This window comes from Eumetopias jubatus, unplaced genomic scaffold (genome assembly GCF_037043125.1).
Source record: "Eumetopias jubatus isolate StellerSeaLion01/CBP00866 unplaced genomic scaffold, mEumJub1_p1.0 scaffold_11, whole genome shotgun sequence".
Classification (NCBI taxonomy): domain Eukaryota; kingdom Metazoa; phylum Chordata; class Mammalia; order Carnivora; family Otariidae; genus Eumetopias; species Eumetopias jubatus.
This window is the reverse complement of record NW_028274817.1, coordinates 68,816,151-68,835,321: the sequence shown is the minus strand read 5'-3', so window position 1 is coordinate 68,835,321 and position 19,171 is coordinate 68,816,151. Positions and strand designations below refer to the sequence as shown.

Genomic DNA, 19,171 nt, shown 5'->3' with positions numbered 1-19,171 from the left:
ATATATAGAAAATCACAAGAAATCTATGAAACAAATAGAATAATAAATAAATAAAATAACAAAAACAGAAAAAACAAACAAACAACTCCAACCTCCTAGAACTAATAAATGAGTTCACCAAGGTTGCAGTATACCAGATCAACATAGAAAACTCAATTGTAGGGGTGCCTGGGTGGCTCAGTCTATTAAATGTCCAACTCTTGGTTTTGGCTCAGGTCATGACTTCAGGGTCATGAGATGGAGCCCTGCATCAGGCTCCATGCTAGGTGTGGCACCTGCTTAAGATTATCTTTCCCTCTCCCTCTGCCCCTCCCCACCCCACACTCAAGTGCTCTCTCTCTCTCTCTCTCTCTCTCAATAAATAAAGAAAAGAAAAAGAAAAAACTTAATTGCATTTCTAAATATTAGAAATGGACACGTTAGGGGCACGTGGGTGGCTCAGTCGGTTAAGCATCTGCCTTCGGCTCCGGTCATGATCCCAGGGTCCTGGGATCGAGTCCCTCATTGGGCTCCTTGCTCAGTGGAGAGCCTGCTTCTGCCTCTGCCTGCCGCTCCCCCCTGCTTGTGCGCTCTCTCTCTCTCTCTCTAAAATAAACAAATAAAATCTTTTTAAAAAAGAATAAAGTGGGAGGAATCACTCTACCCAATTTTAAGACTTAGTATGTAGCTACACCAATCAAGACTGCATGATAACGTGTGATATTGTAGAGGGATAGACACACAGACCAATGGAATAGAACAGAGAATCTAAAGCAGACTCACACAAGTACAGCCAACTGATTTTTTTTTAAATATGTTTAAAGATTTTATTTATTTATTTGACAGAGAGATAGAGAGAGAGCACAGTAGGCAGAGCGGCAGGCAGAGGGAGAGGGAGATGAAGAGGCAGACTCCCTGCTGAGCCGGAGGCAGATGCTTAACCGACTGAGCCACCCAGGTGCCCCCAGCCAACTGATTTTAACAGAAGTGCAAAAGCAATTTAATGAAGGATAGCTTTTTCAATAAATGAGGCCGGAGCAATGGGACATCTATAGGCAAAAAAAAATGGACTTCGATCTAAACCTCACACTTGCCACAAAAAATGAACTCAAATGGATCATAGATTTCAGTGTAAAACATAAAACTATAACTTCTAGAAATGAAATAGGACGCTTGGGTGGCTCAGTTGGTTAAGCGTCTGCCTTCAGCTCAGCTCATGGTCCCAGGGTCCTGGGATCGAGCCCCACATCAGGCTCCCTGCTCAGTGGGGAGTCTGCTTCTCCCTTTCCCTCTGCCACTCTCCCTGCTTGTGCTCTCTCGCTCTCTCTGACAAATAAATAAATAAAATCTTTGAAAAAAGGAAATGAAATAGAAAATCTTTGCGATCTAAGGCTTGATAAAGAGTTCTGAGATATAACATAAATAATCCATAAAAGAAAAAACATTAAGGACTTTTGCTCTGGAAATAAAAACCCTCAAAAGAGGATGAAAAGATAAGCTCAGAGACTGGGAGAAAATATTTGCAAACCACATGGACAAAGTACTCATATTTAGAATATATAAAGAGCTCCTGAAACTCAACAGTAAAAAAATCCAATCAGAAACTGGGAAAAAAAATGACACTTGTTTCACGAAAGAGCATATACAGACAGCAAATTAACACATAAAAAGATGCTTAACATCATTGGCCATCAGGGAAATGTACATTAAAGCCACAATGAGGTATCAGTACACACCTATCCAAATGGGTAAAATAAAACATTGTGGTAACACGAAATGCTGGTGAGTAGGCAGAGAAAGATCACCCATACGTTGCCGGTAGGAATGTGAAATGGTACAGCCACTCTAAAAAAAGGTATGGCAGTCTCTTACAAAACTCAACACGCTTACCATACAGCTCAGCAATAACACTCTTGGAAATTATCCTAAAGAAATGAAAACTTGCATTCACCTAAAAGCCTGTATCTTCATCAAGATAAAATCTTCTGCACAGCAAAGGAAACAGTCAACAAAACTGCAACAAAAGGCAACCCACGGAGTGGGAGCAGATATTTGCGAATGACATATGAGATAAAGGACTAGTATCCAAGATCTATAAAGAATTTATCAAACTCAACCCCCAAAACCTAAATAATCCAGTCAAGAAATGGGCAGAAGACATGAACAGACATTTCTCCAAAGAAGACATACAAATGGCCAACAGACACATGAAAAAATGCTCAACATCACTCGGCATCAGGGAAATACAAATCAAAAACCACAATGAGATACCACCTCACACCAGTCAGAATGGCTGAAATTAACAAGTCAGGAAATGACAAATGTTGGTGAGGAAGTAGAGAAAGGGCAACCCTCCTACACTGTTGGTGGGAATGCAAGCTGGTGCAGCCACTCTGGAAAACAGTATGGAGGTTCCTCAAGAAGTTGAAAATAGAGCTACCCTATGACCCAGCAATTGCAATACTGGGTATTTACCCCAAAGATACAAATGTAGTGATCCGAAGGGGCACCTGCACCCCAGTGTTTATAGCAGCAATGTCCACAATAGCCAAACTATGGAAAGAGCCCAGATGTCCATCGACGGACAAACAGATAAAGAAGATATGGTGTATATATATATACAATGGAATACTACTCAGCCATCAGAAAGGATGAATACTTACCATTTACATCGACATGGATGGAACTGGAGGGTATTATGCTGAGTGAAAGAAGTCAATCAGAGAAAGACAATTATCATATGCTTTCATTCATATGAGAAATATAAGAAACAGCACAGAGGATCACAGGGGAAGGGAGGGGAAAACTGAATGGAAAGAAATCAGAGAGGGAGACAAACCATGAGAGAATCTTAACTATGGGAGAGAAGCTGAGGCTTGCTGGAGGGGAGGTGGGGGGGGATGGGGTTAACTGGGTGACGGGAGTTAAGGAGGGCATGTGATGTGATGAGCTCTGAGGGTTATATGCAAATGAAGAATTACGGACCTCTACATCTGAAATGTACTATATGTTGGCTAATTGAATTTAAATTTAAAAATAAAATAAAATAAAAAATAAAAAAATAAAAACCTGCACACAAATGTTTATAGCCACTTTATTTATAATGGCCCCCAAATGGAAATAACCCAAATGTTTTTCATCGAGTGAATGGTTAAACAAACTGGTCCATCTAAGGCATGGACTCTTACTGAAAATCATACAAACACTGGAGATAAGCGTAGGGTGCTTTGGCAGTGCAGGGAAGTGCCAAACTCAGCCTGGGCAAAGTAGAGAAGAGAGTCAGGGAAGGCTTCCAGGAGGAAGTAACACCTGAGCTTGGCCTTGAAAGGTAAAGAAAAGTTAACTAGATAAGAAACGGGGAAAGAGTGCTCCGGGCAGACAGAACACCATGTGCAAAGGCATGAAGTCTTCTTTTTTTTTTTTAAGATTTTATTTATTTATTTGACAGAGAGAGAGAGATAATGAGAGCAGGAACACAAGCAGGGGGAGTGGGAGAGGGAGAAGCAGGCCTCCCACCGAGCAGGGAGTCCGATGTGGGGCTCGATCCCAGGACCCTGGGATCATGACCTGAGCCGAAGGCAGACGCTTAACCGACTGAGCCACCCAGGTGCCCCAGCAGAGGCATGAAGTCTTAAGAGAGCACTATACATTTGAGGGCCTGTAAATGGTCAAAGCCCCGTGGGGCAAGAGATGAGGCTGCAGGTGTCAGCATAAAGGCCCTTGGGTCTCCAGGCTAAGGAGCCTCTCAGACTGCAGGGAGCCACTGAAGGGTCTTAATTGAAGGAATGAAGGGTCAGATCTGTGTTTCTGAGGCTCTCTGCCAGACACTGGGGAGCATAGCTCGGAGGGTGTGAGACTGACGGCTGAGAGACCACATGTGGAGGCTGTTCCAATGGTTCAGAGAATGAACAAAATGCTCAGGCAGGGGGACGAGGGCAAGAGATGCTTGGTGAATCTCCGTAGAGTGTTCATTGTTCACTGTACAACGATGAGGGGTAGGGAGATGAGCTGTTTAGAAGGCAGAATCCTTTAGACATGGAGACATGTTCCTGAGCGGGGGGACACAGAAGACCTCTTCCCCACTGTCCCCCTCCCTCTGCCTTGGCTACAACACTCTGTCCATTGGCCCCCACCCACACCATGTTCTTCTTGCCTCTGTGCTTCTGGGCTTGGGAGCTCCAGTAGGCAGAGGTGATCACCTTCCAGATGACTCAGACCTGACACACTGATGCATAAACCAGAGGCAAATTGATTTCTGTATGGTGGAGGCATAACTTGGCCCTGGCACCTCTTGGGCAGAGTGCCCCCTTGTAAGGCGTCAGGTGCCTGGGAAACTGACTTGAACATGAACTCAGTAAACAGGGAAGCGGGTGTTCTTGGGCTTCACGTAGGGGAGGGCAAAGCCTAGGGCAGTGTCATCATGCGGGAGTGAACAGCTTGGAGGTCAGAGAGATCTGAGTTCAGAGCCCAACCCTGCCACGGTGCCTAGATGTGCAACCTTGCACACATCTCTTAACTCCACTGAGCCTGTTTCTTCAGCTCTCACACGGCAACGGGGATTCTCGGCAAATAAGGCTGTTGTGGAAACAGGGGCGCCCGGCCGGCTCAGTCGGTAGAGCGTGCGACTCTTGATCTTGGGGTTGTGAGTTTTAGTGCCACGTTGGGGGTAGAGACTACTTAAAGATGAAACCTTAAAACAAAAGACTGTTGTGAAAACTCAAAGAGATAATAAAGGCAAAGCACCTGGCTCACGCTATGTATGCCACAAAGTGTTGGTTGTTTTCCACTGTCTCAAATGAACACTGCCTAAGAAAAACAATCCATCTCACCAGATACCGGAATATTAATGTTCTCCAGCAAGTGCGGCTCCTGCTTAGACAATGCTGGACAAACGCAGATGGGATCTTCTTCTCTGGAGCCCTTTTATATTTTTATTTATTTTTTATTTTTTTAGAGAGAGAGAACATGAGCGTGAGCGGGGGGGGGGAGGGACGGGGGGAGAGGGAGAATCCTAAGCAGGCTCCATGCCCAGCACAGAGCCCGTCTTCGGGCTCGATCTCACGACCCTGAGATCATGAGCTAAGCCAACATCCAGAATCGGACACTCAACCGACTGAGCCACCCAGGTGCCCTTGAAGCCCCTTTTTAAAAACCAGCTGTTCAAAGCTTCATTATCTCATGCCAGACATGCTCACAATGGCCTGAAGAGGATTAGAAAGGTCTTCGGCCACCGACTGTGCTCAGGAGACACATCCATCCCACTGGCAATATACCTGCATCCACTTGCCACTATGGGTGGCTACTTTTCAGGTGGCTGATCTCGTCCACAGTGTACTGATTTTCCTTGCTTTCAGTTTCCAAAGGTGACCTTTTTCTACCCTTGTCCCCAGAAGCTGGGGCCCAGAGCTCCCCATGGATTGACCACCTCTGAATGGGATCAACGAGATATCTGTGCTCTGTTGCTTCAGGCCCCCCTTTCAGAGTAAGCTCTGTGGGGGTCTCGAATGGAAAAGAAACCACAGCCCCTTAGTTGTGGAGCAGGTAGGGCAGGACAGGGAGTCTTGGTCAAGGTTTGTGAACTTCGGTCCTAGGCAGAGGGCTGTCAGCTTCCCTTCCTAATTTTCCTTGTTTAAGAAATACGTGGAAGAATCAGTCTGAGGAGATAATTAATAGAAAATACAACTGGCAGCCATTCCAGGCTCTGCCTCACTGTGCACACTCCCGCAGTTGTTACCATGGTTTCAAGGCTGAAGTTTTCTCCCCTCTGCCCCCCTGCCCGCTCTTATGTTCATTTGTCACTCTGCTCCAGACTCCTCCACAGTTGGCCTCCACAGGCTGGTGCAGACTTAACCCTGTAGAGAAGCTAGCTTTTTTTGTGTTTGTTTGACAAATAACACTTACTGCTCTTTTTTTTCTTGAATAAAACAGAAATACATGCCAATTGATATAAACAGAATATAACATAAACAGAAAAAAAAAAAGGAAGGTAGGCATTAATTCACATTCCAGAATAAACACTTAAGAATTTTTTTTAAGGGGCGCCTGGGTGGCTCAGTCGTTAAGCATCTGCCTTCGGCTCAGGTCATGATCCTGGGGTCCTGGGATCGAGTCCCGCATCGGGGTCCCTGCTCAGCGGGAAGCCTGCTTCTCCCTCTCCCATTCCCCCTGCTTGTGTTCCCTCTCTCGCTGTCTCTGTCTCTGTCTAATAAATAAATAAAATTTTTTAAAAAAGATTTTTTAAAAGATTTATTTGTTTATTTTAGAGAGAGAGAGAGAGGGAGAGAGTGCACAAGAGTGGGAGAGGTGGAGGGGCAGAGGGATAGGGAGAGAGAAGCTCAAGCAGGCTCCATGCTGAGCGGGGAGCCTGATGTGGGGCTCGATCCCACCACCCTGAGATCATGACCTGAGCCGAAACCAAGAGTCAGATGCTTAACTGACTGTACCACCCAGGCGCCCGAAGAATTTTTTTAAAGACTTAATTTTTTAAAATAATTTTTAAGTTTAAATTCAATTAACATATAATGTATTATTTTTTTAAGGGGTACAGGTCTGTGATTCATCAGTCTTATATAATACCCATTGCTCATTACAACACATACACTCCCCAATGTCCATCACCCAGTTACCCCATTCCCCCATCCCTCTCCCCTCCAGCAACCCTTAGTGTGTTTCCTAAGATTAAGAGTCTCTTATGGTTTGTCTCCCTCTAAAGACTTAATTTTTTTAGGTAATCTCTACACCCAACCTGGGGCTCGAACCCACAGCCCTGAGATCAATAGTCCCAGTGCTCCACTGACTGAGCCCGCCAGCCACCCGGAACACTTAAGATTTTATCATATTTCCTTCCCCATCTTTTTGTGATGCATACTGCATAGTTGAGATTGTACATGATTTTGAATCTGACTGTCTTATAGTGCGTTGACCTTGAAACCCACTCCCCCCACCCCACCCCCCCAGCAGACCTCTGCCCATCCTCTTTTCCTTTGAGTTATTGGCCTCTAGGTACTGCTTTGGGGGAAGTTCAGCCACTTACACAGGCTTGCTTATTGTTGTTGCTGTTGTCTGTTGGAACACATAGAGCTCTCACAATGTTCCAGGCACTAAGCATTTGTCAGATGCATTTGCCATTTAATGCTGGCTCTTCACTGAGAGTTGAACTCTGTTTCATTCCCCCTCTTCATACCATAGCCAGTGGTCACAGGAAAGGCTGTTCCTATAGGAAATCAGAAGTAAAGGTGCCTCCTGGGCCTCCTGTCTGTGGATAAGCCGATGAACATGAGGTCACACTGTCACTGTCGAACCCCACCCCCCACCTCTCAGCTGGACTTAGAAAGTCAGTACATAGGCAGGCTCCACCTCAGAAGCGGGGGACCAATGAGCCCCCCAGCACTGGATACGTTTCCCACAGTTGATCACTCCCAATTCGAAACAAGGAGTGCCCGAGATGTGTTGTGTCCAAACGCCACAGCAGTACAACACGAGGGGGCTGCTTGTTACGGACGAGTTGGGGGTGGGGTGGGCAGAGTCTCAAAAATGCCTGATCCTTTGGTCTGGGCATGAAGCATCCCAAGTCCAGCAAGGCTGTATCCAAAAACTAAACTCTGAACTGGAAGACGTGTACATTCTGGCTGGTAGTGGCAAACTACCAGCAGGGTAGCTTAAGATGGCAGGGGATAGCCATCTTGCGGAGCAAAGAAAAAGCCCCGACCTTATATACAAATTGGGAGGAGAGGGGTTGCAGGTAAGGGAAGAAAGTGTGGGGATACAAATTCAAAACTCATTCATCTTCAGCTAACATTCTATGAGTTAGTCATTGGTTTATGTGCTTTACAAATTTGAGCTTGTTTAATTCTCTTAACATCCTATAAGTAGGTACTCTTATCATCGACTCCATTTTACAGATGATGAAACTGAGCCGAAGAGGGATGAGGTAATTTCCTCAAGTTCACAGAGCTAGTAGCCAGATGGTGGAGCAGGGATTGGAGGTGAGGCAGTCTGGCTCCAGAATCCATGCTTTTAAGTACTGTTTTATGCTGCACCATTATAGAAATTTGGGAAAACACACAAACATACACAACAATCTGTACTAGCACCACTTTGCTAGATAGCCTTCCTGTCTTTTACATGCACCCTTTTTCTAAAAAATGTAGCATATTCTATAGCTTGGTCTGTAACCTTCCTTAAGGCCATATCCTGTGTCTCTACAGACAGCCTTATACTCATTATTTTAAGTGGCGCATATCCTTTTGTGTTGGTTGAGACATTATTTATTTAAGCAATACCCTACGGAGGGACATTTAGCCTGCTTCCAATTTTTCTCCATGACAAGAGTTCTGCAAGAGGCAGAGGGGTGACGGCCTTTTTTAATAAAACTACCTTTTAAATCCAATCAGCTACAAACGCAGAATAAAATTTTTTTTAAAAAATGAAAAACCGCAAGGGAGGGCAAGGCCTGTGCGTAGGAGGGCGCTGGCACCGCGGCTCTTCCTCCCTTCCCTTTGTCTGGAGGCCCCGCGGGATTGGCTAGAGCCGGCGCCAAGGGACTGCAGAGGGCCGCGCCATCCACTACGCACGCGTCGAGGAGCCGGGCCGGGAAGTGGGGGAGCATGGGAGCTGGCTCAAATAAGGGCGTGCGACAGAGGAAACAAAAAAACGCAAAGGCGGGGTTTCCCGCCCCTGCTCCACCCTTGGCTCCGCCCCCGAACAGACCCAAACTTCTTATTGGTCAGCCATCTTCAGCTCCATTGGTCCGAGGGCCCAAGGACTGGGTCTGCCCCAGAATATGCCTGCTTCCAGGGCCGGAGCGAAAACGGTCCGTTTCGATGCTGTTTTCAGGCATGTGTTCCGGACATGCCCTTGGGGCCTGAGGGGGCTTTGTGCGGCAAACGAAGCCGTTGAGGGTTCTGCCGCAGGTTCGGAAGATGCCGCCCAAAGGAAAAAGTGGTTCCGGGAAAGGGGGGAAAGGTAGAGCGGCCAGAGCAACCAGAAAGAATGGGGTCGGGTGAGGAGCGAGGGGGAGGGAGCAGACCGGCGATCCCTGGGGTCCTAGGCGGGGGCAGCGGGTGGCCAGTGACTGGAGGATTGACCGGGACGTGAGAAGTTGGAGACAATCGGGGCGGACTTCTCTGGAAAGCCTTAAATGAAAAAAGCATGGAAATTAGATGGTAGATAGGAGAGGACAGAGGATGAAGAGAACGTTCTGTTTGTTTCTTCAGAATGGGGAAAACTTGAGAGTGAGGCTGACATGAAGGATCCAGTAGAGTTAGGGAGGTAAGGGTCCAGAGGAGTGAGATTTGAGAAAATGGGGTCCAGGACAGGTGGAGAAGTTGACCTTTGAATAGGAGAAGGGATACATTATGCTTGAGGTCATAGGGAAAGAGACGAGGATGGGTGTGGTTGTAAAAATCGGGGCCGGAGTGGGGGGTGGGGTTTGTATGACATCCTGATTAATGGCCTCAATTTCTTACTAAAGTGGAAGGCAAGGGTAATTTTTAAGACCGAGGGGCAGGGACTGAGTGGGGGTCTTGAGAGTGGTAAAGGTTTGGAGTGGTCACTGGGGATGATGGGAAAGGAAAGAAAACACTAATAAAAGGATCGGCCCTCAAGGCTGAGAGCCTGAGGTTGGAAGTCCATGGATCTGTAGAGGACACAATCTACACAGTCATGATTTACCTGGTAACTTGCAACTGGCACAATATAGGCCTGAAAAGAGCTAGGTGGAGCCTTGAGCCAAGGTTGAGGGTGTGTTGGCCAATAATAGAATGGCAAAACAAGGTAATTAAGGGTGCCAGTGGGAGCACAAATGATGAAGCACGAGGTCCGGGAATTTCATAGTCTAGGAGAACATAGCAGGATAAAGGTACCGAAGTGGGGAGTGGTTTCTGGGGAGTGGTTTCCGTGAAGCCAAAGAGCCAGTGTTGTGGGAGTGAGACATGAGAAGGCGGGAAGAATATGAAGTTATAGTCGGGGACTGAACTGTTCGTTCTCAGTGGCATGGTTCCATCGTGTGCCCTCGGGAGCAGGTGGCCTGGTGTAGAAGGCATGGACATTCAGGAGGGAGGTCCGAAAGTGTGAAGTTAGGTTGTTGGATGGTTCCTCAGCGTAGGTGGTGAGGTTGTCCGAGATGATAGCGAGAGTGAGGGTGGAAAGGAATCCTGAAACTGCTGCCAGAGTCCTCAATCAGAGGGAGTATAAGGTAGCAGTCAGATGGTGGCATCTGGCGGGGGGAGAGGATGAGATGACTGGAAAGCATTGTCCTTCGAGAGTGAACGTACAGCAAACCCACTTAAGAGTTTGGTGTAATACAACTCCTTTGGCAGTAACATTTTCTTAGGCATTTGGTCATCAGTGTTTTGGGTTTTTCAGTTGAGTTGGACATTTACTGAACAACTGTTGTGTAAGATAACTGTGCCAGGCATTGGAAATACTCAGACAAGTAACCTGGAGTCTCTTGATTAAAACGTTACAGTGGCTCCCTTTTCTAGGATAAATTCCAGGTTCCTTAGTGGGATTGCTAGGCCCTCATGCCCTAACTCTCGGCCCCCTCCCCTGGGCTTATCTCACAACACTCCCACCTCGGCTTTGGCTTCATCCCTAGTTTCCGACACCTAACACATTGTCCCACCACCCTGCAGTGTCTCCTCTTCCTTGTCCTTTCTTCATTTGGTCAGCCTCTGCTCATCCAGGAAACCTGCCCTGAGTGGTTCAAATGGCCCTCTGTGCTTCCACAGCCTTCTGTCCGTAGATCGTAGGTCATTCTCCTGAAATGATCTATTTACATGTCTGTCTTCCCCAGTAGACTATGAGCTCCGTGAAGGAAGGTACCATGGCTTGTTCATCTTTGTATCCCCAGTGTCTGGAACTTACTAGTTATTTAGGAAATCTTTACTGAACTGAACATTTAATCCAGCAATAGTTCTTACGAACATCAGCCCCTAACAGTAAGTACGCTGCCGTGAACACAGAAGTTGACATAGTGGTAAGATGACATCATGCTAAAATATAAGATGCCACCAGTGGTTGTTAATCTGAATATCGACAGTGTTTCTTAGGAAGGTATCAAGAGGCAATGTCAGAGCCTCCAGGAATTTGGACATGAATGTATTCTTTAGCCAAATACCGGTGGTGGGAAAGTTGATCTTTTTTTTTTTTTTTTTTGGAAAGTTGATCTTTATTTAAAAATTTATTCTGAGAGATTTGACTTACTGGAGTGTGAGTACTCAAAGACAGCGTCGCAGTGCTTATTAGACATCTAACAAGAGCTCAGGGATTTGCTCTTAGAAGGCAGGATTTCAAATTGGGTCCAGAGAATCTGGACCAGGCTTTTGGCGCTCTCGTTCATCCATCAGCACACTCATTCATCTATCCCTTTTCCACAAAGGGTTTCTGTAAGGCACACATTTCTTGTTTTAAGAGAGGTGAGGCACAGATGAATTTAGCCTCATGTATTAAGGTGTCTGGCAGAGGGCCCTTTTGAAGCGTGGTGCTGTGACAGAAGTATCGGCTCCCATTGTGTTGGCCCTTTGTTTAAGTATCAAGACGCATTTTAAACGAGTTCCTGTGATATGTCTTCTCTAAAGGGGGAGCATCCTCTGGGAGTGACGGTTCTGACAAGAAGGCTCAGGGTCCCAAAGGTGGTGGCAATGCAGTAAAGGTGAGTCACTCATTCCTTTTGTTTTTCATGTTAAATATAAATAACGTATATACACGTGTTATTCTGGTACCCAGGAAAGGAAAAGACAGTATGCTGAACTCATTCTAAGAGGCTAGCCTAATACTGATGTAAAGTCAAGATAACAATATTGGAAGATAGGGACCAGTCTCACGTATGAAAGTAATTCCTTTTAAGTGTTTTCTCAAATGCTTTCTCAAACATCCCGAATTTCTTCATACTTTGTATTGTTTCTTTTTTATTTTTTTTTTAAAGATTTTATTTATTTGACAGAGACACAGCGAGAGAGGGAACACAAGCAGGGGGAGTGGGAGAGGGAGAAGCAGGCTTCCCGCTGAGCAGGGAACCCGATGCGGGGCTCGATCCCAGGACCCTGGGGTCATGACCTGAGCCGAAGGCAGACGCTTAACGACTGAGCCACCCAGGCGCCCCTTGTATTGTTTCTTGAAAGGTACACTTCATATATTTCAAAAAGTAATACAGAGTATGAAGAAAATAAGTAAGTGAATGACCTGTTTCTCAGAAGGAAATGATATTTTATGAAACCAGGGACTTAGGGGCGCCTGAGTAGCTCAGTTGGTTAAGCATCTGCCTTCGGCTCAGGTCATGATCCTGGAGTCCCGGGATCCAGTCCCGCACCAGGCTCCTTGCTCAGCTGGGAGTCTGCTTCTTCCTCTCCCACTCCCCCGCTTGTGCTCTCTCTCTCTGTCAAATAAATAAAATCCTTAAGGAAAAAAAAAACCCGGGGCTTAGATAAGCAGGCAAAGGCACAGATCTCCTCAGATAGCTCCCCCACTGGTAAGCTGTAGGCCAGGGCCCTGACTGTGAAAACTGGGGTGGGAGACAATCACAAATAATTACTTGAAGTACTTGACCTCGTCCCAGAGGAGTGTCTGCCCTGGGAAAATATAGTCTGCGGACAACCATACTGCTTCGTGCTGCATAACAAGGCAATTCCATGCTCCAGTCAGGGTATGGGATCCCGTACTTTGATTTATTCATTCAATCAGGACTTAGTGACATCTGTCCCTGCGCCAAGCAGTGAACAAAGTTCTGGGTATTTTAAAAAACGGGGGGTAAGAGATGGTTTCTCTTGTCACTCTGCAGTTGGAGCAGTTAGGTAAGGAATACATTTCATTGCTGCATAATAAGTGCAGTAGAGCATTTGCATCCTATAAATCCAGCCAAACACATGCAGCCAAAAAAAGAGAGAGAACACAGTGTGAGCCGTTCTACCCACTTTCCTATTCCATGAACCAGAGAAAGAGTGAGATGGGGGACATGAATCTGCTTTTCCATAGCTGACCTCTGTTCTCGTATGAGCATCCAATTATGTGAAGTGGGATTCTGGCATCCAGGATAGGTTTTCATGAAGCATGGTCCCTAAAAACCAACCAAGTACTTTTTCTGGTGTTGAGCTGAAGTGGTCATTGTTGCCATGGCTGGGGAGACAGGCTCTGTTGGGTTTAATGAGGGCTGACATGTTGGTCTCCGGTAGGGCATCTTCATAAGGGATATTGTAGGGTAATTTTGGCTACATGCAGTTTTCACCCTATGTCCTGACTTTTACAAGCTCCCAGCCTAAGAGAGTGCTCCACTGCATATGAATTTAAAGAGGCCCCTTGCCCTTTCTGGGAAAAAATAAGTTCAGTGAGGCTATGTGTGAGGTATGTGGAAAGAAGTGACATGTAATCAGGTAGGAAAGTTGATTCGAGCTAAATTCTTTTTTTTTAAAAGATTTTATTTATTCATCAGAGACAGAGAGGCAGAGGGAGAAGCAGGCTCCCCACTGAGCAGGGAGCCCGATGCGGGACTCGATCCCAGGACCCTGGGATCGTGACCTGAGCCGAAGGCAGACGCTTAACCGTCTGAGCCACCCAGGCACCTGAGCTAAATTCTCTTGTTAAGCTTTTTCTTTTGAGACCATTTTAGACTCTCACTCAGTTGTAAAAAAAGTACATGTACAGGGGCGCCTGGGTGGCTCAGTCGGTTAAGCGGCTGCCTTTGGCTCAGGTCATGATCCCAGGGTCCTGGGATTGAGCCCCACATCAGGCTCCTTGCTCAGCGGGGAGCCTGCTTCTCCCTCTGCTGCCTGCCGCTCCCCCTGCTTGTGCTCTCTCTCTCACTCTCTCTCTCTGTGTCAAATAAAAATAAAATCTTTAAAAAAAAATACATGTACCTTTTACCCTGTTTCCCCAATGGTAACATCCTACGTCAGACTCTAGAAGGATAGCACAACCAGGAGATTGACATTGATACAGTAAAGCTACAGAACATTTCCCTCACCCCAAGGATCCCTCTTGTGGCCCTTTTATAGCCATGCCCACGTCCCTCCCCTACGTTCCCCCCATCCTTAACCCCTGGCAGCAACTAACCTGTTCTCCATTTCTGTAATTTTATAATTTCAAGAATGTTACATGAACGGAATGATGCAATATGTAACCTTCTGGCTTTTTCCACTGCATAATTTTCTGGAGATCTCATTCAAGTTGTTTCATGTACCAGTAGTCTGTTTCTTTATATTGCTGAGTAGTGTGCCATGGAACGGATGTGCCATATAATGTTTAACTGTTCACCTGCCAGAAGACATCTGGATCATTTCCAGTGTTTGTAAAGGTCCCAGCAGGGAGGGGACCCTGGAACCCTCTGGCCTTTCAGGGCCTATGCTTCTTCACATCCTGCCCTTCTGCTTTCAACCCCACTCCTGAGCCCACACCCTGCCCTGTGTCTCTAAAGCTGTCCAGATTCTGAAATCCACCTGCCAACCATAGCCTCCCTCCTTCCCCCTCATTTCCTGCCTCCGCCGATCTTGTGTTCTTCTCTGCATGCAGACCTCAAGCCCTCGAGCCCACCTGTTCTCCCCACCTTCTCCCAGGCTGTGTGTCTGTCGTCCAAGCCCCGTGTGTCCTGTAAGCTGGAAATTAGATCAGAGAGCCTGACCATTGCATCTGGGAGCCCCAACTCTTTTTCCTTTTGGTCATCTGCTGCATCCACCTGCAAAACTACAACTCGGGATCAGTCCAGTGGTCTACTTCCTTTACATTTAAACGCAGAGATGGTGGGCCCTGAACGGAGAGTCACACGGCCTCAGGAATTGGGACCACTAATTCCTGGTCTCTGACCTTAGCTAGGCCCTCAGCACTGTGCTGCAATCCTCTGCCACTCACCTGCAGCCACCCACCACCCAACTCTAGTCAGTCAGCAGATAACTTCTTCCAGTGGTTTCTCAACCCTGGTGTACGTCTGATTCCCATAGACAGCTTCTAAAACTACCAGTGCCCAGGGTCCCACCCCGGACCAAGTGCCTCAGAATCTCCAGGTGGTGGGGCCTGGACCTTGATGGATTTTTTTAGCAGCACTGAGAATGGTTCTGATGTGCTGCCGGGGTTGAGAAACACTGATCCAGTCTCACGGGATTGGTGTGAGGATTTCACTCGAGAACGCATGGAAAGTGCTTTGCACGGTACCTAGCAAATACTACCTTTTAATCTTTTTTTTTTAAAGATTTTTTATTTATTTATTTGAGAGAGAGAATGAGAGAGAGAGAAAGCACATGAGAGGCGGGGAGGGTCAGAGAGAGAAGCAGACTCCCTGCCGAGCACGGAGCCCGATGTGGGACTCGATCCAGGGACTCCAGGATCATGACCTGAGCCGAAGGCAGTCGCCCAACCAACTGAGCCACCCAGGCGCCCACAAATACTAGCTTTTAAATATTGCTAAATTTTCACACGAAAATGGAAACCAGACCTATCGTCAGGAGCTCACTGGCTTTCCAACCCCCTGCCAACAAAGTTCTCTTCACCCACACCTCCCTCCTCTGTCTTCTAAGGCCAACGAATTTTTCAAGCAGTGCTCTCGATGCCACGCCTGGCTCCTTCATTAGCTCCACGCTCTTCTGTTGCTCTGTCTTCAGCCTTTCCCTCTTTACTGCGTCTTTCTCTCCATTCTGAGAGTATGCCCAGGGACCTTTAAAATAGATACGTGTCTGGGACCTTTTTCTTCTAAGAGCTCTTTCTCCTTTTCTGACTCAGCTGGGGGGAGTACCCCCTCCCCCACCTCCCATTACTTCCTTCGTCTGCCCACCACAGTCTGGCTTCTGCACTTTCTGCTCTTCTGAAACTGCTTTTGCTAAGGTCATCGATCACCCAGTGCTAAATTGATTTATTTCTTCCCTGATCACTCTGCAACATTTGAGCCTGTTGACCATTTCCTTCTTGAAACTCTTTTGCAGGGCGCCTGGGTGGCTCAGTCAGGGAAGTGTCTGCCTTCGGCTCAGATCAGGATCCCGGGGTGCTGGGATCGAGCCCCACATCGGGCTCCTTGTTCAGCAGGGAACCTGCTTCTCCCTCTCCCTCTGCCTGCCACTGCCCCCTGCTTATGCTCTCTCATGCTCTCTTTCTCTCTCTCTTTCAAATAAGTAAATAAAATCTTAAAAAGAGAGAAAGAAAGGGAAAGAAGGAAAGGGAAAAAGGAAGGAGGGAAAGAAAGGGAAAAAGGAAGGAGAGAAAGAAAGGAAAGGCGGAAGGAAGGAAAGAAAGAAACTGTCTCTTGCCTTGGTGTGTGTTAAACAGAGCTTTTCTCTCCTACCCATCTGGCCTTTCCTTTGTGCTCTGCTTATTGAGCGTCTCTCTTTGCTTATGGCTTAAATGTCCATATTCTCCAAGGATGTCTTTAGACTGCGTTTCTCCTCATTCTGTGTAGCCTCCCTGAGTCATCTCCTCACCTCCCATGGTGTCAGCTTACTACCTCCACACTGATCACTCCCAAATCCTCTCTGGGGGTTGGCTTTCTCGAAGATGCTGTCCTCCACAGTTGCCGGTCAGTCAGTCACATTGCAGATCCTGCAGGTACTACAGACTCGTGTCTAACCTGTCACGCTGTCCAGACCAGAATACTTGTTTATTCATTTGTAAAGTGTTGGGTGGGAACCTCTTTCTGTGATCACAAATGCTGTAATTCATTTCACAGCAATTGAACCAACCAGAAGGTTGCTTGGCGAGTGTGGAATCCTAAAGAGGGAGGCATTCTTGAAGCAGTTGTAGCTAGGCCAAGCTGAGGTCGGATGAACCATCCTTGTTTCCCAACATGTATCTCGCTAGCGTCCAGACTGTTTGTCCCTGTCTTCCCTGGACAGCGCTGGACACATTCTATAGAAGTCTGCCTCTCTGAGCCCGCCTTTTGACAGATTCTTTACTTTGCTGTGTTCCTACTACACAGGAGTGTGTAGTTCCTCCAGTCAGGAAGTTATTCCTGTGGGCCTAGAATCCCCTTGCCCCTAATTTTAGGAGTCAAACCCTGAGGCCAACCTTGATTTGCTTGTCTCTGCATTTATAAGGGAGACACCTTTAGCCCCCATCCCAGTGTGTCATTTACAATAAAACCATGGATTGTTGAATGAGAAATTGGGAATCCTGCAGAACAGTTCCCTTGACAAAATCATTTTAAAAGATAGAGATTTGTTTTTTAAAAAAAGCAACATGGCTTTATGTAAACATAGGTCAGATTTGAGTACTTCTGTAGGGTTGAGTATTTTTTTTTTTTTAAGATTTTATTTATTTATTTGACAGAGAGAGATGCAGCGAGAGAGGGAACACAAGCAGGGGGAGTGGGAGAGGGAGAAGCAGGCTTCCCGCTGAGCGGAGAGCCTGATGCGGGGCTCGATCCCAGGACCCTGGGATCATAACCTGAGCCGAAGGCAGACGCTTAACGACTGAGCCACCCAGGCGCCTCCAAGGGTTGAGTATTCTTAATCAACATACGATACTTTTTCAAGGTGCCGAATTGTGAGGAGGCTTTATATATTGGGCCTCTTGGGGTGAAAAAGGATTTCCTAGTGGGTTTTTTAATATCTTCCCCACTCTGATAAAGTAACGGCTAACCTTTATTGAGTACTAACTGCGTTATCTTAGTCTTCACAACCCTATGAGAACATGTAGGTACTATTATTATCTCAGGGCACAGATGGGGAAACACTTGGAGGCTTAAGAAGATGCCTACGATCATACAGCAGAGCTGGGATTTGACTCGAGGGCCCAAGCTTTCAACCATTATGTCTCCTCTTCCTGTTAACCATTGAAGTATATGGTAAAGATGGGAGCTTCCCCCAGCCCGATGCCCATTTGCCATCTCAATCAGAGTTCCGAGATAGTGTCTTGACAAGGGAAATGGGTTTGTGGCCATCGCCCAACTGAGCAGACTTCCAGGATTTTCTGCTGCCATGAACCTAATGTGTGTTTTCACTAAGGGGTAATCCAAACATGAGTGCTGTGAAAAAGGGAATCATTTGGCTCTCCCAGATACTATGTGAACATACTTTTTCCTTGCAGGTCAGACACATTCTGTGTGAAAAACATGGGAAAATCATGGAAGCCATGGAAAAGTTGAAGTCTGGAATGAGATTCAATGAAGTGGCCACACAGTATAGTGAAGATAAAGCCAGGCAAGGGGTATGGTGCTGTTGTCATTTAAAATGATCTCTCCCTGGGCGCCTGGGTGGCACAGTTGGTGAAACGTCCGACTCTTGGTTTTGGCTCAGGTCATGATCTCGGGGTCCTGGGATTGAGCCCCGTGTTGGGCTCCCTGCTCAGCGGGGAGTCTGCTTGAGATTCTCCCTCTCCCTCTGCCCCTCCTACTTGTGTTCTCTTTCTCTCTAAAATAAATACATCTTAAAAAAAAAAAAGATCTCTACCCCATGGAGGACACACAGTAGTAGGGATTATTTCTACGTTCTGCCATTAATTTTAGCCATATCTTGGCTGAAAGATCTTAAAAGCAGAAATGTCCAACTTGTAAACAGTTGTGTACAGGTCACCTGTGTGTAAAACTAGGCGTTACCAAACTGGCACAGCTAACAGATGCCTGGCAACATTGTGAGTGTGTACATGTTCAGTCCAGGGTTGGATCTCTTCCACCCAGCTGCCCTTGGTGAGCCCACTTCTTTGCAGTCTGGCTGAATGAACCTAGGAACCTGAGCGTTTGTGTTGGGAAGTTCCCAAGCTACAGTAGAACCGTTTCCTCTTCAGGGCCACGTGACATCATGTTATCTTTTGGGTTTTTCAGGGCGACTTGGGTTGGATGACCAGAGGTTCCATGGTGGGACCATTTCAGGAAGCAGCATTTGCCTTGCCTGTGAGTGGGCTGGATAAGCCTGTGTTTACAGACCCTCCGGTTAAGACAAAATTTGGATATCATATTATTATGGTTGAAGGGAGAAAATAAAGTTATATGAAAGACTGAATATGTTTTATACATTCTGTTTACTTCTTTAAAAGGTGTTGAGTAATCCTTGTATGTTATGAACTCTGTCGTTATGGGTTTGTAGGCACAAAATGAAGTGGAGAAAGGTTGGCATACACTGTAGCGGGGGGTGTTCTCACAGATAAGTTAAGCAGGGGTGTCTGGCTGGCTCAGTCGGTAGAGCGTGCGACTCTTGATCTCAGGGTCGTGAGTTCGAGCCCCACATTGGGCATAGAGTTTACTTAATAATTAAAAAAAAAAAGGTGAGTCAAGCTTATTCCTTTT

At 46.6% G+C, this 19,171-nt stretch overlaps 1 protein-coding gene across 2 annotated transcripts; it reads left to right on the top strand.

The window, feature by feature from the left end:
* Positions 1-8,851: 8,851 nt before the first annotated feature.
* Positions 8,852-18,887, top strand: PIN4 (peptidylprolyl cis/trans isomerase, NIMA-interacting 4). 2 transcript variants are annotated; one of them, XM_028101531.2, is made up of 4 exons: positions 8,852-8,943; positions 11,559-11,632; positions 17,977-18,096; positions 18,710-18,887. In XM_028101531.2, the coding sequence occupies exons 1-4, from the start codon at positions 8,901-8,903 to the stop codon at positions 18,866-18,868; spliced, it is 396 nt and encodes a 131-aa protein (XP_027957332.1). In that variant the 5' UTR covers positions 8,852-8,900; the 3' UTR covers positions 18,869-18,887. The 2 variants fall into 2 exon arrangements, with proteins under 2 accessions (XP_027957332.1, XP_027957333.1); XM_028101532.1 differs by having other exon boundaries at positions 8,905-8,980.
* Positions 18,888-19,171: the final 284 nt, after the last annotated feature.